The sequence below is a fragment of the Schistocerca gregaria genome, chromosome X (genome assembly GCF_023897955.1).
Source record: "Schistocerca gregaria isolate iqSchGreg1 chromosome X, iqSchGreg1.2, whole genome shotgun sequence".
Classification (NCBI taxonomy): domain Eukaryota; kingdom Metazoa; phylum Arthropoda; class Insecta; order Orthoptera; family Acrididae; genus Schistocerca; species Schistocerca gregaria.
The window spans coordinates 204,363,985-204,391,167 of NC_064931.1; the positions used below are offsets into that span (position 1 = coordinate 204,363,985).

The 27,183-nt window shown below is 44.4% G+C and overlaps 1 protein-coding gene across 1 annotated transcript in view; it reads right to left on the reverse strand.

Annotated features, from left to right (window-relative positions):
- Positions 1-27,183, reverse strand: part of LOC126298132 (protein tipE) — a 524,094-nt gene that overhangs the window by 278,524 nt on the left and 218,387 nt on the right. The window contains exon 2 of the mRNA XM_049989449.1: positions 16,165-16,653. Coding sequence (XP_049845406.1) covers positions 16,165-16,653 — 489 coding nt within the window. The remainder of the gene's footprint in view (positions 1-16,164; positions 16,654-27,183) is intronic.

The following is a 27,183-nucleotide window of genomic DNA, read 5'->3' on the forward strand; positions in this document are numbered from 1 at the left end:
TGGTACTCCATCATCATCAGCTGACTCATTCTTGTCCGCTGTTTTCTTTTGCTGAAATCGTCATGTTGTTTTCCTATTGCCGTCGGGGGCAGGGGGAGGGTGGATGCTTCCTCCTTGACAGCTTCCACGAAACTGGTGCCTGTTGCACCTTCCTTGACGGTGCTGCTCTTCGACTCTGGTTGGTGTTGCGGTTCTTGAACACCTTGCAGACTCTGTAGCTCACCAAGTGTGGTTCACTACAGTTACAGCACTGTGGTGTGTCTTTTCAGGGCACATTCCTTAGTCTGGTGTGAGGCCGCCCAATTTAAGCAGCGGGGTGGCATGACGCAGTAATGTGCGACGTGGTCTAAGCTCTGGCACGATTAACATTCAGCCCGCCTCCACTTTGCTCGGAGTAGCTCAACAGTCGCACGTACCTAGTTGACATGCTGCAACCGATAGGTGTTAAGGTTGTCGATGTTATCGACCAGAACGACACGGAACATAGGTGTGTTCCTGGGCTTTCTGGGTGACGTCACCAAACTTGTGTATCGGACGCCGCAGCCTAGAGCCTCCACTTCTTCTTTAAGGTGGCTGGGTTCTATCGTCATTGGAAGGCGGCGAATCACCGCCTTGAGGAATTTGAGGAGATCCGCATTGCCGTTGTATCAATGAAGACTCTCTTTCCTTATCAGTTCCATCAGTTTCCGGCGGTCGTCGACATTGCTGAGTTTCACTTTGAGAAGGTCGTTTCCGGCAGTGGCAACTGTTGCCGACTCGATCAGCAATCGGCATACCATCGAATCCGTTTGACGTGTGCAGCAGTTACACCGGTTCGACCACTTTGGCCCTGTCAGTGGGCCTCTAGTTGGGGACGACGAAGCCCTGTTGGTCCTTGTCCAGGTTTGAATCGGGCGCAGCGGTTTACTTCTACACCTTTCTCTTTGGTCGTAACTTCGTAGAGGCGGCCTGAGGAGAGGGGTCATCCGCATCATGACTTCAAGGTCTCCATTCGTTCTTCTTGTGTGGCGCTCATAGGGAAAATTCCCTTTAAGTACGCCAGTGCGGCTGTAGCTTCCTGGGTCGCTATGTCTGGCTCCGCGGCAACCCACGAGGCAGCCGTGTTGTGCAAGGCTGCGAGCAGCTCAGGCGTTTCTATCTGCGCGGCGGCCGCTAGCTGCGTCTTCCATGGGGCTACGATGATCTTTGCGTCTGCCTGTTGGCGGTAGAGATGGGCGCCGATGCCCATGCGATGCATGACACTATTTTAGACTTCAAATAAGTGTTACGATTTTGCGATTCAAGTGCGCGCACATGTGAGTCTGTGTCCGCTTTTCGCACCCGCGATCTTTCTGCAACATAGCGTGGGTGCCGGTCAGTTGAAGGTCGCAGGGACGGTGGGACCACCGGCAGAGCATACTCTGTCAGTCGACGATCCGCCGAACCACTCCCTTCTATAGCCGAGGCTGTGTCCACATAACGACTACCAAGTCGTCTGGTGGCATCCTTCTCTTCGTCCACAGTCGACGGCTGGTCCGTCGTAGGTGATGGCTAGGATGAGGCCGTCGGCAGAGCAAGTTTTGTCGAGTGGCTATCCGCCACATCACTCGCTTCCGCGGTCGAAGCCACGTCTGCATAAAACCATCTCAACCGTCTTTCAGCGACCGTCTCGGTGTCCGGGTACATGTGCTGATCCGTTGTAAGTGGATGGATCCGCCACAGAGCAGGCTCTGCCTGGTGAAGATCCGACACACTCTTCCGCCCATCACAGCGTACTGTACAGTGGGGGCCGTTACTGAATGGGTTTACTAGTGCAAAAATTTGATTTTCCTTTTTCACTTGATGTTCGTCAGTGCCTTCTGCCTGGCGATAAGTTACAGCGTCTCAGTCACGTTGCACAAAACCGGATATAACCACCCTGAAACTCACGTGATGAACCATCAGCAGCTAAACGCACAAGCTACTGACGAGGTGACGCTACCGCACAGCTCATCTTACTATCTGACCGACCAATAGGGAGGCTTGGAGGTGGTCAAGTCGGGGTGGAACCACAGCCAGCTGTCGGGAGCGGACACACCGTTCGCTCTCTTCTCCTAGCAGTTTCCAAACCGATCAGACGCCCTCCTCACCTGCTCTCTTGGGCGACTGCCCATTCAGTCTCGGCAGCTTCTCCAGGCTTGCCTTTCTTTACGGCATTAAAACTTCATATAGTTTGAACTATGTTTTATTTTTCACCTCAACGGGTGACTATTGCTTTCCCCTCCTGACCAATCCTGACGCATTAACAGTACCTCTCTGCTCGCCATCTCGGTAATGACTGAGACACGATTTTATCCCGCCCTCTTACGTTTCCCAGTTACAAAATATTAAGGTGTGGAGGGGGTTCTTGATCCTCGTTGATCCTGTGGGGTTGGTAGGAACGGTGGAAGGGGGAGAAGAAGATTCGCTGGTTTTTCCCTTGGGTGGCCTCGATCAATTTTCGGTGTTAACTAGGGGAGAGGAAGTGAGGGTAGCAAGGACCATGACACCGGATCTGATAACATCGTTATCTGTTCCTGAATGCTCACCACTATCCTACTTTCGTATACGCAACAACATCGACTATATTCCTGCATAATTTCTGGCCTATTATATTACAGAATGGCACGTGTGGTGTCACTTTTTGCCTTAGGCATTACAGCTCCACTAGATGCATGGTATTTAAGCATTTGCCGGCCGCAGTGGCCGAGCGGTTCTAGCCGCTTCAGTCTGGAACCGCATGACCGCTACGGTCGCAGGTTTGTATCCTGCCTCGGGGATGGCTGTGTGTGGTGTCCTTAGGTTAGTTAGGTTTAAGTAGTTCTAAGTTCTAGGGGACTGATGACCGCAGATTTTAAGTCCCATAGTGCTCAGAGCCATTTGAACCATTTTTTTATTTAAGCGTTTACCAATAGCAATACGTGCATTTGAGCGAAGAAAAAAATACATTTACACCTTTCTTTGACATCGAGCGAGACTTTACGGGGCTTAAGACACTATTCTGTTGTATTTTACGGATACTATCTATGTCTACTCACAGAGCGTGTTTCCCGTGAATCAGGGGCTGGTGGTCTTCGGGCGCTAAGCTAGCGCCCAACAGCCTGATATATAGGAATCAGATCAGGTGGCTTTGGTGACGAAGATATCATCGGATTTTGGTCTGGTGATATGAACATCGCTGCTGTACTGCATTCCAGATGCGGATTCACACGCTTTTAAGCAGATGGTCGTGTTGCGAGGGATCGCAAGTTTATATTAGTCTGTAGAGTTTATAGCGTTAACTGAAGGCCTGGCAGATACGGCCACCAAAACCCTCCTCAGGCAGTTCCGTGAGATATTCCTATGATGCTGCAACTGTAGTAGCGTATGCGATAGTTGAAGGATCAGCCCATAAATGTAAAATCCTGCTAACAGCCTCAAAACTAAAATTTAAATTGTGCGATGTACACTTCATTAATAGGTTTAACAAGTCTTGCATTTCTAACCTCAGCTCACCGTCGGGCGACTATTTAAAACATATTCTTACATTACTTCGTCTTAATCTTTGTATTGGTCCTGGAATGAGAACAATTATTTATGTAGATGACACAGCTCAAGGCGAAACCTTTGAGGAAGTGTAACTGAAGTCGTCAGCAGCTTCTCGGCAAGTATTTTCACAATGAACACATAAGTCCATATTCCGGAAAGGTACAGGTGTGTGCCTTTCATGTGAGAAACAGGAAAGTCAGATGGAGGTTAAATATTATCTGGAGAGACCAACAGTTATTCCTATACTATACTACGAAATACCTGTAAATGAAGTTAGATCGTAGTCTCACATTCAAAGTTCATTGCCTACGACGTGGGGCTCACAGCCGAACGTGCTCCGTACATCTGCCCTTGCACTACGGATCTCTGCAGTGGGATATGCAGCAGCAGCTTAGCGAAATTCCACACATGCCAGACAACTGGATACGGCGTTAAATGAGACAGAACTCACTGTGACTTGCTGCCTACGACTAATCAACTTCTGTCAACAAAATTTATCAAATTGTGGGTATAGAGCCACCTGATATCGGCAGAAGAAGAATTGCAGAAAAGGAGAAACATAAGTAGATAATCGATCCCAGACATCCCCTGTTTGGATATGAACCACAAAATCCTATGCTGAGGTTAAGGAAGAGCTTCATACACACGACTTCAGCAATTACATTAACACCTGGAACCCGCCGAGTAGAGCTATGGCCAAATTCAATAACCGATGCGTTGGGGAAAGCATCAAAGAGGAACCTGCTGCGGGATTTCATCTCCCGTATGTAACTTGGAAGGCACTAAAGTGATTTATCAAAAGAGTGTCAAGATGCAAGGCGAATCTCAGGAAGCTTGACTTCGTGACTGAAGATGATTTCAGTAACTATGGTAATTTGTAGGACCCACAAGATCGCCTTATCTGCAGAAACCCGCCCGATCCTTGTACCACAGAGGATCTATATGGCGCGAGTGTTAAATCCAACAAGACGACGGAATTCTGGAGCTTGGGGTCCATCGAATAGAAAATCAGCAGTGCCTGGCAGATCTTTGTTATTATTTTTATTATTGTGTATTATCTAAATCCTAGACACACATTTCTACTCCAAAAGTAATAAATGAATGAGGCATAAGATTTAAGATTCAGTGGGTAACTAGGTCATTAGAGACGGAACACATGCTATATTGGGAGAAGGATGGCGAATCAAATCGGCCATGCCCTATTGAAAGGAATCAGCCTGTTGCTTACGTTAATAGATTGAGGGAGACCATATGAAGCTTAAACTGGACTGTTGGACGGTGATTTAAACCGCCATCCTATAAGAGAATTTTAACTTGAGTGGCGTCTCTGGTCTTACAGTTTCATTTGCCTAATTAGTACCATATCCACCTACAGATCTTAACCAGGTCGGGTCTTCATCCTCTGCAACTGCCATGATTTGATGTAGTAAGGATGGGAGATCGGGTAAGTGGAAAGAATACCTTGAAGGCCTCCAAGAAGAGGAGTAACCGTCTGATGGCTTGATGGAAGAAGAAATGGAAGTCGATATGTAAGACGTAATTGCTCCAGTACTAGAGTCATAGTTTAATAGGGCTTTGAGAGACTTGCGCTTAAATAAGGAGGAAAACATAGGTAACATTCCATTGGAATAATTAAAATTGTTGGGGAAAGTTAAAAAAAAGCCTGTTCAGATTGGTTTATAGAACCTATGTGTCTGGGTACATAAGAGCGGACTTTCGGAAAAATTTCAGCTACGCGATCCCGACGATAGTAAGGGCAGGTAAGTGCGAGATTGCACAAGAAGCTTTACAGCTCTTGTATCCCAGTCACGGGCAACGGTAATACACAGCGTAACTGAAAATAATTGAAGATCTGATAGTCAACTATCAGTTCAACTTTAGGAAACACAAAGGCATCAGAGACGCAATTCAGATGTTGCACTTGTTAATGGAAGCAAAACTTAAGAAAAATTGTAAGTAGGCTGTTTAGGTTTTCTTATTGGTAACGCCGATTAGCGCTCGGTATGAAAAATCACTGGCTGTGATGTGCGCAGTGTTTAGTTTGCATTGTTGTCTGCCATTGTAGTGTTGAGCAGCGGCAGCTGGATGCTAACAGCGCGTAGCGTTGCGCAGTTGGAGGTGAGCCGCCAGCAGTGGTAGAGGTGGGGAGAGAGATGGCGGAGTTTTGAAATTTGTAAGAATTGGTGTCATGAACTGATATATATATATTATGACTATTAAGGTAAATACATTGTTTGTTCTCTATTAAAATATTTCATTCGCTAACTATGCCTATCAGTAGTTAGTGCCTTCAGTAGTTTGAATCTTTTATTTAGCTGGCAGTAGTGGTGCTCACTGTATTGCAGTAGTTCGAGTAACGAAGATTTTTTGTGAGGTAAGTGATTTGTGAAAGGTATAGGTTAATGTTAGTCAGGGCCATTCTTTTGTAGGGATTATTGAAAGTCAGATTGCGTTGCGCTAAAAACTATTGTGTGTCAGTTTAAGCACAGTCGTGTACAATATTTCTAAGGGGACGTTTCAAAATCAAGAAAGTTCATTAGATTTGTCGACCTATAAAAATTGTTTGACAGTGTAAAATGGTGCAAGAAGTTCGAAACTCTGGACAATTGGTGTAAGTTACAGGGAACAACACCTAACGTATCATATGTAGAAGAACCAAAAGGGGAACAATAACAACTCAGGACCAAAAACGAATTGCTCCGGTTAGGAAGGATACAAGACAGGGATGTAGGATTACACACCTACTATTCAGCCTCAATGATGCAAACAAAAGAGAGGTCCAGGATTGCGAATTAAATTCATGATTCAAAGATATTAACTGCAATACTGGCTGATGAACTGTTCCTGCGCTAATAATCAAAAAGACGTCGTAAAGAGGGAAACGGTCTTCACCCTGAAGTCCTGATGCCATTGAGCAAAAAGGGGTAGTGAGAGAGCAAGAGTACTCATTCAGGACGCCGAAAAAGCGGAAGACGTAAGACAATACCCCTGAGACCCAACGTTGCGAATTCTTATGCCTACGGCAGGGCTTCTGAAAGAGCTGACTGAACACGAAAATGGAGCAAGGTTCATACCGTATGCCATGTGATGCAGTCTGTGCCTTCTGATCATTGTGAGATGGTGTCCATTTGCAGGACATGATAACACAGTGATCCAGTAACAGTGATTTTGCCGCCAATAGTTTCAGGCTCCAGGCTGAGCTGGTGTATGCATGTGGTCATTTTGCTTTTTGTTCTGCTGGGTCACCTAGTAGGTGAGTAGCTATTGTTATCTGCTACCTCCTTGGTGTGCCACGAACTCTAACCTGGGCCGGTTTGTTGCCCATCTACACTGTCGTTAGCATCTGGCATTTGTGGGCGTATATCGTTGTGACTATCTCCTAGGGTGGTGTACATATTCATCTTTGGTCAGGCTTGACACCGCAGTTTAATCGCCAACAATCCCGCGGTGTATTGTTGCTGTGGCCATGGAGAAGTCGAGCCATGATGAACTGTGATGGTCCTTCCATCACCAACAGTGCGGTGCTTATATCAAGCTTCTATGACTATGCAAATGTCACCAGCTGCGGCTTTCCACATGCATTGCCTCTGCGGACACCTACGTCGCTAAGGCCAATCACTTTTTGTCTGACTAAGTTCCGTCCTTGCAATTGACATAAATAAAGAACGATCATAACTAGAGCTAGTTTACTGACGGTTCGCCATACGATTCCAGTCACCACCACATCTCCTGCTCACTTTCGGTGGGGAGACGAGGCTCCATCCTTATTTGCCACCATAAGAGTCACGTCTCAATCTCTACATTTTGGTGTCAAAAGTTAAGGCTGCAACATCGACAGCTGTGATCTGTGGAGGAAGTATTGTGTCCTGACGCCTATACAATTTTGTGTCGGAAATTTTTCATCATCATCATCTGCCATTCGTTGAAAGGATGCTGTATCTCCGAGATCATCGCCAGTTGCGTTATGTAGCTTCGACGGTACAAGCGTGGTGAGTGAACTTCCTACTTTTCCAAGCTCCGGCATTCCTGTAAGTGCACATGGTAGGTAGGGAGAACTGATCGCCCTAGAAATCTGCACGTGTTGGTTGTGAAAGGAAAAGCCAACGCGTTTTGTCTCAATTCAAGGGTAACTATAGAGAAAACTATATACGGCCAGTGAGATGCAAGCAGTATACTGTGTCCTGCCACGAGCTACCCTATACTCAGTCAGTAACTTTGACATGTAGTATTTGTCGACGTATTGGACATGAGGGGCGCCAGTGTACAGAGTCGAGAGGGCTGAAGGTCCGTCGGAAACACTGAGAGCATTTTGTGTTGTTAAGTATGAGTGCTTTTAGTGGTTACTCGTTTTCTCTTGTGTGTTCCATGTTGTACCGAATATCTTGGTACAGTTTTCACAAGTGCGAGGTCTTTTATTGTGTTTGTATGTTCAGTCTGAGGAAAGTGAATTGAGACGTTGTTTCAACAATTTTTAACGTGTGTCTTAGTTTGTGCCATTTGGAATGGGCAGTCTCTCTTCTTGTGAGTAAAGAGTATGGCTGACTGCTGAGAAACATGTAAAACAGTACACATAATCAGCATTCAGGCAGAAGGATTATATTGTAATACGAAGTATTATATTAGAGGTATATTTAATGGTTCTCCTATTCGTTCTCTTTTTTACTCTACTTTTTAGTTATTTTTGTGTAATTGTTAGATGTCAACTATGTCTTTTGCGGTAGCACAGGGGACTACCCTGGAGGAAATGTTGCAGATTTTAGCATTCCAAGGCTCTCAGCTGCCAGAAGCCAATACAAACACTTCTAAGAAAGTAAAGGCTGTTGGTGTAGACCATGCAGATACGGCAGAGAAAATAGAGGTTGATCAAGAAAAGCAGAGAAGAGGCAGCAAGAATTGGCGATTGGTGGGTTGAAAACATGCACCTCCTTGGTCATCTGGTGATAAGTTTGACTACTTTTGTGCGAAGTAGGTTAAAAGAGAGTAGTGTCTGCAAGAGAGCAGAAAATACAGAGACAGAAATTTATCGTTTAAGTTTAGTTGGTATGCAAAATACTAACGTTGTGAAAGTGGAATCTCAATGACTTCTACTGCCAGATGAAATAAATGTGTGCTGTACTGAAGAAGGTGAGATGAGAATAGCAACTTCATTGATACTGACTTAGCTGCAGTAATATCTAACCTATTGCTTGACAATGGGTGTTGTATGGATGCTGAGGAGTGTGAACCAGATGTTCACGGAAGAATATGTGCCACTGACTTTTGTGTCGCTCAAGAGTGCAAGAGCGTTCATCCGTTCGAACAACCGCGCGGTTTAGCATGACTGCTTCCATTACGGAGAAGTATACTGGCCTGAATCGAATCTTGTCTTCGAAAGATGCTGTAAGATGAATCTCAACTAAGGGAAAAAAGTGGTGTCGAAATTCAGTGGAATCATATCAGGTGATGCTGAGGGAATGAGGTTATCAAATAGGCATTAACAGTCGGTGAGTTTTGCTATTTGGGCAGCAAAACAACTATCGATGTCTAAAGTGTTGAGGATATACAATACAGACTGGAAATAGGAAGATAAGTGCATCTGAAAAAGAAAAAATTGTTATAACTGAATATAAACGTCAAGTGTTCCAAGCCTTTCCTGAAAATATTCTTTTGGAGCGTAGACTTCTATGGAAGTGAAACGTGAACAACAGAATGTTCAGACAATGAAGAGAATAGAAACATTCGGAATGTTGTGCTACGGAAGAATGCTGAAAATTACATTGGTAGGTTGGATAACTACTGAAAATATATGGGATCGAATTGAGGAGAAAAAGAGTATGGCACAAATTGACTAAAATAAGGGGCTCTTTGACAGGACACATCCTGAGGTATAGAGGAATGATAAGTTTGGCAATGGAGGGACATGCTTGATTTTGTGTGTGTGTGTGTGTGTGTGTGTGTGTGTGTGTGTGTGTGAGTGAGTGTCTGCCTGTGTGTCTCTGTGTGGGTTCGCGAGGAGGGGGAGGCTAGTAGTCTTTCTGCATGTCCGTAGCTGAGAAATCCTTTGCTCCTCTCAAGCAGTCTAGAATTTCATCGATGTTCTGTAATGGATATACATCTTCTATCGTGATTTAGTTCAGTCGTTGGTAGCTGACGCACAACCTTCACTTTCATCATGACCTCAGGAGAGGATCAAGGACTCTCTGAATGTTCAACGATGTCACCTTGCAGCATTCATCCCGTATTTCCTGTCGTTCAGCCGGCGACACATTGAACAAGTGCTGACTAATTGGAGAATGATGGAATGTTGATACAGCGTTTTAGCATGATCCGCTTGGTCTGTCTTTTTTTCCATTCCGGATTTGAAAGCATTGTAAAATTGGTATGGAATGGCTACCACTCGCTGTCTCACCTGCGTTGGCTGTTATGGTAGTAATGCATGATACTTTGTTTGCCACTGATAGCTACTCTTGCACTGCACGTTCCTGTCGGTGAGACACAGTTCTCATAACTTTCGGCATAAGCTTTTTTGTATCAAGAACATAGTCGACGATGAATATCCGACGTTAAAAAAGTAAGCTTCTGAGTTGACTAGGGGCCCTACAGGTTCCCTGACCTCTTTGTGACCTTCGTTCGTGGAGGGTTTCCACCTGTAAAAGCCTCACCTATGTAGATGTTTGCCTCACTTAGTTTTTCTGAATTCATTGGGTAAAAGAGTGAGCAGGTAGGCACTGGTATGTAGGGGAGTGACCTCGTCCAGGGTACGGCGACGGGCTGCGTCCCAAAGATCCACCGTATCGTCTGCTGTTGACTGGAATGAGTAGGACTCTTGTGATGGTTGGCGTTGTAGGAGTCGGCGAAAACTCGCCTCCTTTCTCTGCAGTAGCGTACAATGTCCTTTGTCTTCCAAACATCTGTTCTGTGGGACGTTATACTTGACGGGGGTGTTGGTTTTACCTGCGTTGGCCGGGTACTGGGTTGTAGTTTGATGGTTGCGGCATAGGTCCAAGTTGGCGGAGTCCATTCTTCCTGACGCACTTGGCTGCTGGTGGCGATTGGTGCCAAAGACAGATACCGCTCTTCTTTATCATTCTATACTGCCTCCTGATGTATCTTCTGTCTGTTGCTTACTCGATCCGAAGGTTCTGACTGCAATAAAATATTGTATCTCTTCTCTCGCTGCCTGGACGTATGATACACGCAAAGTCGATGCTCTGGCAACACTTCACGAATTCCTCAGTTGTGACACACATTCCCACAAGAGCTTGGTACATTTGTTCTGTAACTCCAGCATCAAGCGTGAGATTTTCTCAGATTCAGTCATATTTGGATTTACAACACGGCATAGGGCCAAAAAGTTCTGTATGTAGGACTGTGTCGTTTCCTTACGCGTTTGGGCTGCGATCTTCGACTGTTCTTCCACTCTGTAGACTTGTCAACGGTTGTTGCCAAACGTTTCCTTCAGAGTGGTCTGAAATTTATCCCATTTGCTGATCTCCTGTCTGTTGTTCTCGATCCACGGCTCAGCTATGCTGTCCAACTACAAGTACACAATTGCCACACACGTTATCTCGTTCTACCAGTTGTATCTAGCGATTCGGTCGAAACAGTCAGCTATTTCGTCGAGTCCTATTCAGAGTCTCCGGAAAACACTGATGGATGTGTGATGTGCAGCTGACTTGCTGCTGTTTTGGGATCCGTTGGTCTCCTGATTAAACGGAACGTGAGAACGATGAAAAGCTCATGTTCCAGTTCCCGTCCGTGGAAGCGACAGCTTTTACGTTGTCTAATTCGAGGCACGGCGATGTAGCTGTTTTGAAGAACCCGGGTGTCCACCACTTAACCAGTGTCACGTCGTAGCCACCCTAAAGTCCAAATCTGAAAGAAGGTCCGTCAATAAAGTACGTTTACTACCAACACCAATGGAGAGACAGAACTTATCTTACCTCTTGGACAGAGAGTGCTGCTATTTATACAAATATCGGATGTTTCATAATATACGAACATTGCGACATAGGAAATTACGAGAACTTTCCAGAAATAATAAACACTTAGTAAAAAATAATTGGAGCTGGTCGGGTCTGAACTGAAGACAGACAGCACGGCAGCCTGCAACGTTAACAGCTGCGGCACAGTGGATGTAGTACATCTCGCCGAAATATAAAACCCGAGATCAGAAAAAGGTGATGAAATCTGAGTTTTGATCACAGTTCTGTATGGGTGAAAATGGAGACAACAGACACGAAAGTCCTTGAAATGTGGTATTACAGGATCATGTGCAGCATAAAGTGGATCGATCAAGTAAGATAGGAAGACGTACTACAATGAATCATCGAGAAATAATATATGCGGAAGAAAATAATTACAAGAATAAATAGAATCGTTGGGCTCGTATTATGAGATAAGTCGCTGCTAAAAGCGGGAGTTGACGGGGTGGTAGGGGGAAAGAATAGCAGGAGTACATGTAGAGGAGATATTATCGATGAGAAGTCTAAGCAGCTTCACTTTCCTTTCCTTTACCTCAAGAAGACTTTTTTGACCGAGTATCATGTGATACCATACGGACTGCCCTCCAACAACATGAATTACCTGAGGAACTACCTGAAGGAGTCCAGCTGCTCTATCACAACCGTTAAAGTGGAGTTCATTCTGTTATTACAGTATAAGGTAACTTTTCCGTAGCTATGGGTGTCCACCAATGATCTGCTCTTTCTCCCCTCCTCTTTAACTATAATAATGAACACGATCACCAGAGATCTTCAGAAATAAGCACTTTGGACAACACTGTATGGTGATGATGATCTACTCGTGGCTGAAGACTTTAATGACCTTCGAAGACAACTCCAAGCATGGAAAAACCGCCTTCAACATACCGTACTAGTCCTAAATACAAAGAAGGCTGAATACCTGTCAGCTGATGCAAATTATGTTCCTACTGTCAAGACCGAAGCTATATATATGCGAATGACTAAAATCTTCAAATAGCTTTGCTCAAAAATAACTGATGACGACAAATCCTTTCCCTAAATCACAAATAACGTTATCAGTGCAGAGAGTGAATGGTGGCCAATAACTGGTGTGCTTTGTGATAAAAGAAATTCTGGACAAACACACGTCGAAAATATACCACTCTGCAATCCGCCTAGTTATTTGTACTGTGCAGAATGTTGACTCGCAACAAAAGAAGCAGAGCAAGGACTATCTGTAATGGAAACTTAAATGTTTTGGTGAACCTATGGCCTGTCACTTCACGACCATGTGACCAATGATGAAATTTGCAGACGCCTGGTGTGGCACCGATCGTTGAGATGACGAGTGAAAGCCACCTAAGGTGGCATGTTCGGTAATGTCAACAATCGACACTCGAAGCAAGAGGTCGACCATCGAAAAGATATTACAAGCTTGCGCAGCGTCAGCGGTGGGGCCCACGCCTCTCGCAGTTCCCAGGCGCCAGCGCCACACGAATTTCTCATATGAACGGCACAGCAATCAAGCAGTTCTCATATACCGGGAGTCATCTCACTATGATTGTGTATCCGACCCTACAGTATGGCACCGAGAGCTATTAGTAAGTTAGCGTCGTCCAGTGAGTTCAGAGTACTGTTGTCATAATGGCGAGTCAAATTGTTTTTGTTGTGCACCAAGCTTACAGTTCATGGCAGTGTTCGTTGTACTTAAGATAATTGAAGCACGATAAGCAGTTTAGACAAACAGAGAATAGAAGATTTAAAAATTTGGGCTACAGAAGAATGTTGAAGATTAGATCAGTAGAACATTTAACTAATGATGAGGTACTGAATAAACCGATGAGACAAGAAATTTGTGGCACAACTAGACCAAATCAAAATTTAATGATTGTAAACATTGCACTTATTCATACACCTCTGTGGCGTGGACTTGTCAGACCACTGTTGCCTCGCAGCACAGTTGCTATTTGTGTGATATGTACTTGAAACAAATCTTCCACCAAGTATGAAACAACCACACGCAATTGTAAACTGCCACAGAAGTTGCGATCCATGAAAGTTAAGCTGTTCCTTTCAGTGGCAAAATGTTCGTGCTTCAATTGTGTACTGTATTTTGTGAGAGAGGCGGAATACCTTCAGATTTAAAGAAGAATAAAGTAATTCCATTTCCATAGAAAGAAGTTGCTGACAGGTCTGAAAATGGGCGCACTATCAGTTACGTAAGTCATGGATGCAAAATACCGTCAAGAATTCTTTAAGAAGAATGGAAAAACTGGTAGAAGCTAACCTCGAGGAAGATCAGTGTGGATTCCCGAGAAATGCAGGAACACGTGACGCAATAAAGATCCCATGACTTCTCTTAGAATATAGGTTAAGGAAAGACAAACCTATGTTTATAACGCTTGTAGACTCAGAGAAAGCTCTTAACTATGTTGACTGGAATACTGTCTTTGAAATATTTAAGGTAGCAGGGATGAAAACAGGGAGTGAACGCCTGTTTAAAACTTGTGCAGAAACCACATGGCAGTTATGAGAAGCGCCACGCGGCAGTTGTGAGAATCGAGGTATATGAAAAGGAAGCAGTGGTTGAGATTGGAGTGAGATAGGGATGTAGCTATCCACGCTGCTACTCAATCTGTACACTGAACAAGCAGTAAAGTAAACCAACGAAAAACCGGGAGTATTAATTAAAGTTCCGTGAGAAGAAATAAAGAGTTTGAGGTTTGCCGATGACATTGTAATTGTGTGAGAAACAGTAAAAGAGCAGTTGAAGGGAGTGCACAGTGTCTTGAAAGGAAGATACAAGACGAACATCAACAAAGAAAAACAAGGATTATGGAATGTAGTCGAATTACATCAGGTGCTGCTAAGAGAATTAGATTAGGAAATGAGACACTTAAAGTAGTAAAGGAGTTTTGCTATTTGGGGAGCAAAATAACTGATGATGGTCGATGTAGAGAGGATATAAAATGTAGACTGGCAATGGCAAGGAAATCATTTCTGAAGAAGAGAAATTTGTTAACATCGAGTATAGATTTAAGTGTCAGGAAGTCGTTTCTGAAAGTATTTGTGTGGAATGTAGCATGTATGGAAGTGAGACATGGACGATAAATAGTTTGGACAAAAAGAGAATAGAAGATTTTGAAATGTGGTGCTACAGAAGAATGCTGAAGATAAGGTGGATAGATCATGTAACTAATGAGGAGGTATTGAATAGAATTGGGGAGAAGAGGAGTTTGTGGCACAACTTGACAAGAAGAAGGGATCGGTTGGTAAGACATGTTCTGAGGCATCAAGGGATCACGAGTTTAGTATTGGAGGGCAGCGTGGAGGGTAAAAATCGTAGAGGGAGACCAAGAGATGAGTACACTAATCAGATTCAGAAGGATGTAGGCAGCAGTAGGTACTGGGAGATGAAGAAGCTTGCACAGGATAGAGTAGCATGGAGAGCTGCATCAAACCAGTCTCAGGACTGAAGACCGCAACAACAACAACAACAACAACATATTGAGTGGAACCATGTATGGAAGTGAAACATGGACGATAAGCAGTTTAGACAAATAGAGAATAGAAGGTTAAGAAATTAGGTGCTCAGAATAATGTTGAAGATTAGGTGAGTAGAGCATTTAACTAATGATGAGGTACTGAATAAATCGATGAGACAAGAGATTTGTGGCACAACTAGACCAAAAAAAGTGATCGGTTGATAAGACACATTCTGAGACATCAAGGGATCTCTAGCTTAGTAATGGAGGGAAGTACGGGCTCTTCACCAAGAGATGAATACAGTAAACAGATTCAGAAGGATGTGTTTTGCAATAGGTATTCAGAGATGAAGAGGTACACACAGGATAGAAGGCATGGAGAGCTGCATGAAAGCAGTCTTCGGAGTGAAGGCCCCAACAACAACGCATTTTTCTATCCATAGCTGGTACACAACTGTATGGACACGTACTCCGAGCAGATAAAAAAATGGGAGTTTAGTTGCAATGCGGTGGTAAAAGAACGAGGAAATTTTGGCTGGATACCCTCCATGTAGACATCACGACAGCGGGTCTCCGTCCTGACCAAGCAGAAAACCGTCCCCAGTGGAGACAGAAAGCCAAAGGCGGCGAACTCCGATACATCGCGGAATACGTGCCAAGGAAGAGGATGAGGAAGGAGAGGAGGAAGAAGAAGAGGGCAAGTTTACAAGCGACGGAAATGAAATGCTGCTTATAATCAACAGTAGCTGCTCTTCCTTCACCAATTAGGCTACAAATACTCTAGGAATACCGGGAATTATTATTCGTCTATAGCCCGATATACTTGCTATCACTGAATAGTAGAAAGTTCGAATACTCGTAGTAGAGAAATGTATTAATATATTCATATTGTCGTACTGCGATGGGCTGAGGTTGAAAATGCGTTGAGGCGTGCTAAACCTACCGATGAAATGCTCATTGCATAAATTAATCTACCAGTGATGTGAAACTTGCTTTTTATAGTAGTCTCGGTTTTGTGCCAGAGACCGTGCTCTATTCTGCAGCTGCACATGTGTGGGTGTCTGCGTGAACGCTCTTCGGATGATACATGCTGACTGACACGGTGTTTGATTCTAGTACTAAGCTTAGGCTAGCTATGAGTACTTCTAATTCTAACTATTGTAGCCGCTACTAGATCAGGCAAGATCCAGGCGGATGGCAGAGATAGTTACCTGAAGTCACGCATTGTGGCCCGAGACTTGAAGCGACGCAAGCGCTCAGTGGCGGAGCAGTCGCAGTGCATGGCGCACAGGACCAGCGACGACGCAATCGTGATGATCAGTGGTATGGCCAGGTAGTTGATAATGATGGACACGTGGTGCTCTCGCTCGTACAGCGGGATGACCTGTGACTTGTTGACCCTGGAGAAGTAACAGGGGTAGGTGGCCCCCTCGGTGCCGTAGCTTGCGGTGAAGTTGTCACACACCACCTCCGGCGGGTAGCCGCAGCCCTTGATGTTGACGAGGAGAACAGCCTCGCGCTCGCACACAACGGGCCCGGCCGCAAGCACGGCGGCAGCCTCGCTCTCATTCTCTCCCTTGTACTCGTACAGGGGTCGCTTGTAGTTCACATACAGGTGAGTGCATGAGTACACATCGCTGGTGCACCCCTCGCGGCACGAGCTCCAAGTGCAGTTGTACAGCCCAGTCAGGTCCTCCCGCCTGCAAACAAACAATGCACCCCGTCTTCAGTACAAACAGTAGTTTTTTCATTTTCTTTATACACATTGGAGAAGAAATCCACTACTGTGCAACTACACCATTGATGACAAATAGCTGTAAACAGTATCACAAAATTTTGTACATGGTTGCACGTTCAGAGACCGTGAATAGTTATAATTGAAAGAAAACAGCACCGGTCACTATTTTTAGCAAATTAACCGGGTTTCGACACTGCTAGGAGTGTTACAAAAATGTACGGCCAAACTTTCAGGAAACATTCCTCACACACAAATAAAGAAAAGATGTTATGTGGACATGTGTCCGGAAACGCTTAATTTCCATGTTAGAGCTCACTTTAGTTTCGTCAGTATGTACTGTACTTCCTCGATTCACCGCCAGTTGGCCCAATTGAAGGAAGGTAATGTTGACTTCGGTGCTTGTGTTGACATGCGACTCATTGCTCTACAGTACTAGCATCAAGCACATCATTACATAGCATCAACAGGTTAGTGTTCATCACGAACGTGGTTTTGCAGTCAGTGCAATGTTTACAAATGCGGAGTTGGCAGATGCCCATTTGATTTATGGATTAGCACGGGGCAATAGCCGTGGAGCGGAACGTTTGTATCGAGACAGATTTCCAGAACGAAGGTGTCCCGATGGGAAGAAGTTCGAAGCAATTGATCGGCGTCTTACGGAGCACGGATCATTCCAGCCTATGACTCGCGACTGGGGAAGACCTAGAACGACGAGGACACCTGCAATGGACGTGGCAATTCTTCGTGCAGTTGACGATAACGCTAATGTCAGCGTCAAAAAAGTTGCTGCTGTACAAGGTAGCGTTGACCACGTCACGGTATGGAGAGTGCTACGGGAGAACGAGTTGTTTTCGTACCATGTACGGCATGTGCATGCACTATCAGCAGCTGATTGGCCTCCAGGGGTACACTTCTGCGAATCGTTCATCCAACAATGTGTCAATCCTCATTTCAGTGCAAATGCTCTCTTTACGGATGAGGCTTCATTCCGACGTGATGAAATTGTAAAATATCACCATCAACATGTATGAGCTGACGAGAATCCGCACGCAATTGTGCAATCACGTCATCAACACAGATTTTCTGTGAACGTTTGGGCAGGCATTGTTGGTGATGTCTTCATTGGGCCCCATGTTCTTCCACCTACGCTCGATGGAGCACGTTATCATGATTTCATACGTGATACTTTACCTGTGCTGCTAGAACATGTGCCTTTACAAGTACGACACAACATGTGGTTCATGCACGATGGAGCTCCTGCACATTTCAGTCGAAGTGTTCGTACGCTTCTCGACAACACATTCGGTGACCGATTGATTGGTAGAGGTGGACCAATTCCTTGGCCTCCACGCTCTCCTGACCTCAACCCTCTTGACTTACATTTATGGGGGCATTTGAAAGCTCTTGTCTACGGAACCCCGGTACCAATATAGAGACTCTTCGTGCTCGTATTGTGGACGGCTGTGATACAATACGCCATTCTCCAGGGCTGCATCAGCGCATCAGGGATTCCATGCGACGGGAGGGTGGATTCATGTATCCTCGCTAACGGAGGACATTTTGAACATTTCCTGTAACAAAGTGTTTGAAGTCACGCTGGTACTTTCTGTTGCTGCGTGTTTCCATTCCATGATTAATGTGATTTGAAGAGAAGTAATAAAATGAACTCTAACATGGAAAGTAAGCGTTTTCGGACACATGTCCACATAACATATTTTCTTTCTTTGTGTGTGAGGAATGTTTCCTGAAAGTTTGGCCGCACCTTTTTGTAACACCCTGTGTAACATGGTCACAGAATTATGACTAAAAGCTTATGATACAGAGTACAAGTACAGAATCATTGTTAAAGATTGGCAGTACTTACATCTCATTTGTAAAATGCCCTTTTGGCATACTTATTATTTTACAAATGACATATAAGTACTGCCAATCTTTTACGATGATTCTGTACTTATACTCTGTATCATACGTATTTACCCGGCCGCGGTGGTCTCGCGGTTCTGGGCGCTCAGTCAGGAAGCGCGCGACTGCTACGGTCGCAGGTTCGAATCCTACCTCGAGCATGGATGTGTGTGATGTCCTTAGGTTAGTTATGTTTAATTAGTTCTAAGTTCTAGGCGACTGATGACCACAGATGTTGAGTCGCATAGTGCTCAGAGCCCATACGTATTTAATCGTAATTCTGTGACCATGTTATACACCATTCTTTGATTTAAATTCTGAGGAAGATACTCCTAGCAGTGTCGAAACCCGGTTAATTCGTTAAAATAGTGACCGAGGGCTGTTTTCTTTCAATTATAAACAGTATCTACCGTAAAATATGCAGAGAGACCTGAAGTGGAATGACTACATGAAATTGATAGCAAGAGAAGCAGATGCCAGATAGATTCACAGTAAGAATCCTAAGGGAATGTAATCCATCCACGAAAGAAGTGGCTTACAAGGGACTTGTTATACTGATTCTTGAGTATCGTTAATCAATCTGGGACCCTTACCAAACAATACTAATAAGAGCTAGAGAAGATCCACGAAGAGCAGTGCATTTCGTCACGGGAGCGTTTGCTCGGCACGACAGCGATACTGACAAGGTCAACAAACTCCAGTGGCCGACGCTACAATAGAGGTTTTATGCATCACGGAGAGGTTTTCTATTGAAATTTCGACAGAATACTTTCCGGAAGAGTCGGACAACACATTACGCCCTCCTACATATATCTCGCCAAACGACCACCACGAGAAAATTCGAAAAATTAAAGTTAATACGTAAGTTTACCGGCTATCACTCTTTTCACGCGCAATTGGAGAGTGGAACAGGGAAGGGAGAATCAGTTAGTGGTACCAGAGGACCACCGCCCCACACACCGTCAGGTAACTTGCAGAGTACAGATGTAGATCCACATGTACGTGTGGACTACTCGTGGTGGCTGAGCGTCATCGTGCCTGCGTGTAAAAAGGAAATGTGCATTTGGCAGTATTGGTCGAGAGACTGCACCAGAGCCGCGCGGGGTTAGCCGAGCGGTCTATGGCGCTGCAGTCATGGACTGTGCAGCTGGTCCCGGCGGAGGTTCGAGTCCTCCCTCGGGCATGGGTGTGTGTGTGTGTCCTTAGGATAGTTTAGGTTAAGTAGTGTGTAACCTTAGGGACTGATGACATTGGCAGTTAAGTCCCATAAGATTTCACACACATTTGAACATTTTTTTAGACTGCATCTATGTTGTTCGACCACCTGACACGTGCCTTTTTATTTGACGGCACTTCGGCAACTTGTGCGTCGATGATGATGAAATGATAATGAAAACACACACACTGATTCCTGAGCGGAGAAAGTGCCCCACGCTACCATAAAACGAACCCATGGCGCTATGATCGTGAGTCAGCAACGTGAACTACAAGACTTCGAACTGCCGATGTGCCTGGGTCTATATCAGCCGCCAACTGCCACAAGTGGGCCAGTTGAGAACGACAAATGTACAGCTCTAAAATCCTACAAGGTATGGATGCGTAGATACAGGGGAATGAAGCGTCGTCTGCCAACATCGGAATTTACGTGGGGACTTCGGAAAGTAAGTAACACGTTTCTATCATTAGTCAAGCAACTTCTATTGAATACTGCACAACTTTTCAAAGGGTCACAGATACATGACACCATATTTCAACTTGGTCACCAAGTGTCCGCAAACAACCGTAGTAATGGTTTATTTATGACGAATTTAGTTAGAGAACATATGTATTGTGATGGTTCTGTTAAAATTCCTAACTCCTTGATGGGGTATCTACATGACAACCGAGGGTGATCACCACATATTATTCTTACTGCTCGCTTTTGAGCAATCAATACTTCCTGTTCAAATGATGAGGAAATTCAGAAAATTATTTGATACAGCGCTACTGAGCGTAAATGTGCAAGATACGTCAGGAGATAGATCAATCTTTCCAGTACTAGCAATTATACGAGGAGCGAAATTAGCTGAACTTCATTGTTGGAGAAGCTCAGTAAAATGTTTCTTCAAGTTCTCATCAATACGTATATTCAGACTTTTGGATATTCTGCCCTATTTGCTGTCTCCTGTTCACGTGCTTCATTAATTTTTGGTATGATTATTTGTAGAACAGAATTTGGCCTAGTGTATTTTCTCAAAATTTGGAACTACGTCTGCAAGAAACCCGAGACATTCCCTCGCTTCTGTCAATGCGCCACTTTTCTTGCGCAGTGATCTTAGTGTCGGACATGTGTAACTTACTTTTTGAAGTCAGTAAATTACTTATACTAGCATCGCTCACTCATGTTAGGGTAATGGCTTTTGTTGGTTTTGAGTTGATGCTGACATAATGTAGCGATCATGCTTTACTTAGGATGTTATGAACTTTTTTAAAAAAAATTGTTTTCATGGCGAATAATTGTGGAAGATAGTGGCACATAGACCAGTCTTTGTTATGACGTCAGTGGGATTCTCAAATGGGGGAATGATTCGGGAGGCCACTGGTGGTGGGGGAAGTGAGTAGGACAATTTGAAATCTGGAAGTAAACGTGTAAAGAGAATATAAAAACTGCTTAGGAGAATCGAAGTAAAAAGCAAATTAAAAAGAGACTGTCAAATTATGCGCATTAAATGTATTTAAAGAGGATTACAATAATATCTAAGAATACATGTTGAAAGAAAGAGTATAGAAGCAATCCAGGGTCGGTGGAAGGCACAGTCATCAGCCGAAGGGCCTTATTGCAAAATATACGGAAGCGCGAGAAGTGTGTCTCGAGAGAAGAGGGTGGACCGTGGTGACTGTGAGACGTGTCACCTTGCGAGGGGGTGATATAGCGTCGTGCCATAAACTTTATTAGTTGTATAGACAATCGATGTGAGAGTGATTCAACGACAGTAATTCGCGAAAGCGTGTGTCAAAAACAAAGTTTCGTGTACTGGTGGGAATTGGTAAACGGTGGAGAATGATCAACAAGTTAGGTATGTATGCTCTGACATGGTGTGGTAAGCGATAGAACAGAGACCAATTAAGTAGCATCTAAAACCGATATTCTAAATACGAAGTGTTACGCTTTTGCGGGTACAGGAGAATAATGCTGAATTCGTACATCGACGGAAGTATCCTATCGAGGACAGGGCTTATGTCTTTATTACTATAACAATGTACCTGAACACCGCCGTGTTACTTCGCAAAAAAATTCACGAAGGTATTTGATGGAAACAAGCCACTTCGTTTGTCACATGGATCGACAGATATTGTTTTTTTATTGGTGGTGAACTGTACAAGAGAAGCAATGTGCACTGCCGTGAAAAAAAATAGTACAACTTCTTAGAGCTTTCAAAATCTATCGTTGAAACAGTGCATATGAAGTATATGAAATAATTACATTCACAGATCAATAGCACAAGTGATTCTGTGGTACCAGGTATCGACCCATGCTGATACACCCAATCAGTATGTGTTGAAGACCCACAGGCGGCAATGCAGGCGCTGACTCTGGCATCCAGTCGATTGTACAGATATCGAATACTGTCCTGGGATCGTGCTAGCCAGAAAAGTTCGTGCATGTCTTGAAGAGCACTATGTGTTTCACGGGCAGTGTGTGGGTGAGCGTTATACTATTTGAGCAACACGTCACCTTCCTGTTGCTATAACGGCAAAAGAACGGGTTTAACAAAATTCTGCACGTACCGAGGGCTGGATAACGTCCACTCTAGAAACGCTAAAGGTGAACGAGAGCTGTACTTTACCGTACCCAGACAATAAGGCCTGGGCTGTTGCCAATGCGTAGCGGACGAATGCACTCTATTATACAGCACTCACAGGTCTATATCGTACGCACAAGTAACCATCATTTACCTCTATGCAGAACCTGCTTTCATCGCTGAAGACTACGGCGTGGCATTCCATATTCCAAGTGATCCTGTGACAACATCAGTCGGCTCTTACACGTCGATATTGTGGAGCGAGTAAAAGACGGGCAGAAGTGTGTGTACCTGTAGTCCCATTGCTAATAATCGGTTCCCAACTCCTCTTGTTGACACGTCTGTGATCACAAGACCTTGTATCTATGTTGTAGTCGCTGTAGGATCCGCTACTACTGCCATTACAATACGACGATCCTGGCGAGCGTCTGCGCTACGTGGACGTCCAGAACATCGTCTACAGGTGTGACAACATTCACCTGACTACTGATACCAGCATCGTTGACAGACGCAGCTCGTCCAACGTGTGCGGCAGTTCTCCAAAAGGCCACAATTCGATCCCTTTCAGACTTGTTCATCTGCCTGTAGGAAGCACGAGTGCCTCTCCGTAGCATGGTTGCCTGCAGGCTTTACACATTTGCACCACACTAATCCTTCTGTCTGTGAGCATTCCCTATTAAAGGTTAGACACAGATGGCACTTTGGTAGCTATGCTACTGTGCCATCTGTTGGCGGGCGACGTTGAAACCGCCGTCATCGGATCAAAATAGACGTCCACTTTACAGGTGTACTATTTTTTTCCGGCAGTGTACTTATTTCAGACACTAAATCCATTCTTTACTTGCCACAAACATTGCTCCCACGTCACTGAGAGTAGCCACCTGTTGAAGTCAGGCCATAAGGATTCTGAGTAATGCCAACTGCCGATACCGAGCAGACGTCAACTACGAGATCATGTAGGAGTGTGTAGCATCCAAATGACGGTCCAGAGCCCAGTGAGCCCATACCTAATGTATCGGTTCCTTACGAATGAGACATGTACTTTAATAGACTGGAATAACAACAAATTCCATTCCAAAACAGGAACTATAATAGACCGTAATTTGAAAACAGTAATTCATGTTTCATTCTAAAAGATAACAATCGCTATTAACTTTTGTTTGCAACCTTCTGAACAGAGGAGCACTTTGTACTTTACGGTGGCGTAGCAGTAGTAGTATAAACGCATGTATACGGGCCAGAAGTATCAGAGTTTAGAGTCAACCTCTCAGCAGTGTTACTCCTGTGGTTAACGCACACAAGTGACGGAGCGTGGTGACAATACTATTCGTTCTAGGTGCGAGGTTTTATTAACTTCCGATAGTCAAACGCTTAGCGGTTAAGGAGTGGCCGCAGTCTGCGAGGAAATCTCGGGCGTCGGAAGAAAAATACGACGTAGACCAGCGACGCGTGTGAGGAGGCAGTGAAGTGAAAGTAAGAGCTCGCTATAAAACTAAACCGAGCGACACATCTGCAATGGAACAGCCAGGCAGTCGGTCAGAAGCGAAAGCGCTGACCTCGAACACTGAGTCGTATAATCCTGCAAAATAAAATTAACTTACGAACACAAATCGAATACTTAATCAATACCGTTCGTATTATAACATACGCCAGTTAGTTAGCAACACGGTCCAAGCTGATTACACGCTAATGCTAAGTGTACCGCCCTCTCAGCTAATAATAATTTGTAATAAATAAAGTCCGATTAGCTAAAATAAAAAGCATAAGCTGAGAGCGCCACCGCAATCAGTTTCAAATGGAATGAATGCTTAATCTTTTAATACCGGTTATGTGACGGACATCGTCACAGAGTTGATAAATACCGAAATTGTGCTTTATGATGTAACACTTCACATTTCCACCAGTGGCTGGTCGTAGCTATCTGTGTTCATATTTGATTTTATATTCCATCACACAACAAATTAATGAGTTTCAGCTGGAAAAAAATTTATGGTTTCGCAATACCAGAAGAAATATCGCAACAGTGTGTGTCAGCGGATATAATACAGTTTCTTTTCATGTGAAAGAAGTGCTACTGCTTGACTTCGTTCATAGGTGAATAACAGTATACCTTATATTTGTAGATGTTTCACGCTCAACTGCTTGCAGATTTAGTAGAATTCATTTACTCCTGTTTTATGGATATCACGATCAGCTACGACTTTATGTACACTCGACAGCAAAAAAAGTGGGTCACCTCTGAATTCCAACATGTTGGCTGCATCTGAATGTATGCAACCAACATAGCGTATCTGTGTTGCACATAGTCTCAACCCTCCACAGTACAGTCGCTGTAAGGTACACAATGGGTACCGCTAGAGACTACTACAGAACACCGGTCTTTATGACAGTCCGTCCAGATGTAAAGTAACACCATGGCAGTACAGAAGAGATCAGACAGTCCTTAAGGTTTGTAAATTAAACTTAATTACAATAAGTGACATTTCAAATGTTATGGGACAACTAGTTTCGTCACATAAATCGTTCAATAATCCTTAGGCACAATTAAATATTTGAGACAGTATATGGAGTTATAAAGTTGTATGGCAATTGGAAACAAGTTCTTTGCTGTCTAAAAAGTTTACCCAACACATGCTGAACGTCGTTCAACGTTCAACGGGGAGTGGTTTCGCATCAACTTTATGTAATACTAAGCAGTTAAAAGAAAACGTGATTAACGGCGGCAACCACTCTATGGAAATCCCAACATTAACAGCGAATCACAAGTAATATCATTGTTCACATTACTCGTCAACAATTATTTGTACACGAAGTTGTACTTTAAATGACATGACCAACGTCTTAGTTCTGGATCCGGATGCAAACCCAGAACGTATAGCCACTGTTAACTAAGCAAAGCTTTGTGCCTTATCGAGACTCGATCACTAGGCAGAAAGAGACGTCAAATATTGACGTTCGCACCAGTACCAGTTACCAGTTTTCAACTTGAACGTAAATGACGATAATGTTTGTACGAAAGCAGGAACCCTAACATGACAATTACCTTCTTGGTAATTAACCTCGAAAGACGTTGTATAGTGTTGCATTGTCAAGGAATAAAGGATGCAGATGTTTAAAATTGAAACGCCATCATGTAATGCTGGGGACAAGGATGCGAACCCAGCACCTAATCGGATTGTTGAATAAGTACGTAAAATCAGAATGTAGATATCACAGTTTGTCACCAGTAGCGGGGTTGGAACCTTAAATGACGACTGAAGTTGTATTGCCTGACCGGCATTCGAACCCGGCGCCTACTGCCGTCGTTGTCTAACCAGGAACATACGAGAAATGTCCAATGTTGGTCCACCATCAGCGAGATGTGCACACGTTTAACTAGAAATAAGCTGACGAAAACGTGTATGCGGACTGAGAGTCGGACGCCGCACACATGGTTACGGAGACACGTTAATAATCAACTTCATATTCAGTAGTAGCTAGGAGTAGCATGTTTAGTTGCAAACCTTAAGACCTTACTCATCCCTAGTAACGTGTTGCCTAATATCTGCGATATCATGATGTTAATTAACAACCGGACTGACTGCCGTAAAGAGCAATGTTCTCTAGTAGTCGTGTATCATTGAGATGTAAACGAAGTGCCTCAGCAGAAAGTAATTTCCGTCGTGCAGCACGTATTGTTTCAGAGACACTGAGTACATGTTATAAGTGCACAAAACGTGTATTATATACTAAGTATATACTATTATTTGGAGAAGCTGCCGCCAAACCTGTTTACTTTTACATTCCGCTTACTTGTCGTGGTTGAATACAGGTTTTCTTAAGGCTACATCTGATGCACAGCGCTTACAAGAAAGTATAGTTTCCTACGTCATGCTATTGCTAGCTAGGTGAAATATTTTGTTGTAGCTATGTTTAAAATGAATGTATTTTTGAAAGTTATTGTTCGTCAAATATTTGAATGAATCGTCAACTGTAGGTGTGCCTCCACATGTTCTAGCATAATAGCTGTAGCTGCGTTAGTTTGTACTACAGACTTGAGTAGGTTAGGTGTAACTTTTCATCCTTCAAGGGGTGATCGTGGCCATGCGGCCCGAGTCTGTACTAGCCGCGGCTCGCGAGCTACGGGCCAGCCAGCCAGGCCGAGGCGAGACGCAAGTGAGCGAGCTGGCGGTGGCGTTGGTGGGCCAACAGCCCGGGACGAGCCAGCACGGCTGCGCTGCATGCCTCTGCCTCTGCCGCTCCGTTTGACGTAAATATATTTACCTCCTCTCCTGGAATCAGTATAAGAGCGGTAAGCAGAAATACACTTCAGGCTCTCTGCCGTAATGGCTCTGAGCACTACGGGACTTAACATCTTAGGTCATCAGTCCCCTAGAACTTAGAACTACTTAAACCTAACTAACCTAAGGACATCACACACATCCATGCCCGAGGCAGGATTCGAACCTGAGACCGTAGCTGTCACGCGGTTTCAGACTGAAGTGCCTAGAATCGTACGGCCACTACGGCCGCCCGAGGTAGAGTCGTCGCTCTCATTCAGGAAGGAGGATGTTCAATCAGAGAAGCTGGCAGACGGTATGGCATACCACATACCACTGCAACGAGATGGTGGAGGATCTGCCTTGAAAGAGGCACCACCAACAGGGCCACTGGCTCAGGCAGGAAGAGAGTGATGTTACAGCAGGAAGACAGGGACCTAGTGTCTAGGAACAGAGAAAACCCCTTTCTGAACGCGAAGCAGTTGCTGCGGAAGACCAACTTCCCCGGCTCCAGTGACACGATTCGCCGAAGGCTGAGGGACGCTGGAC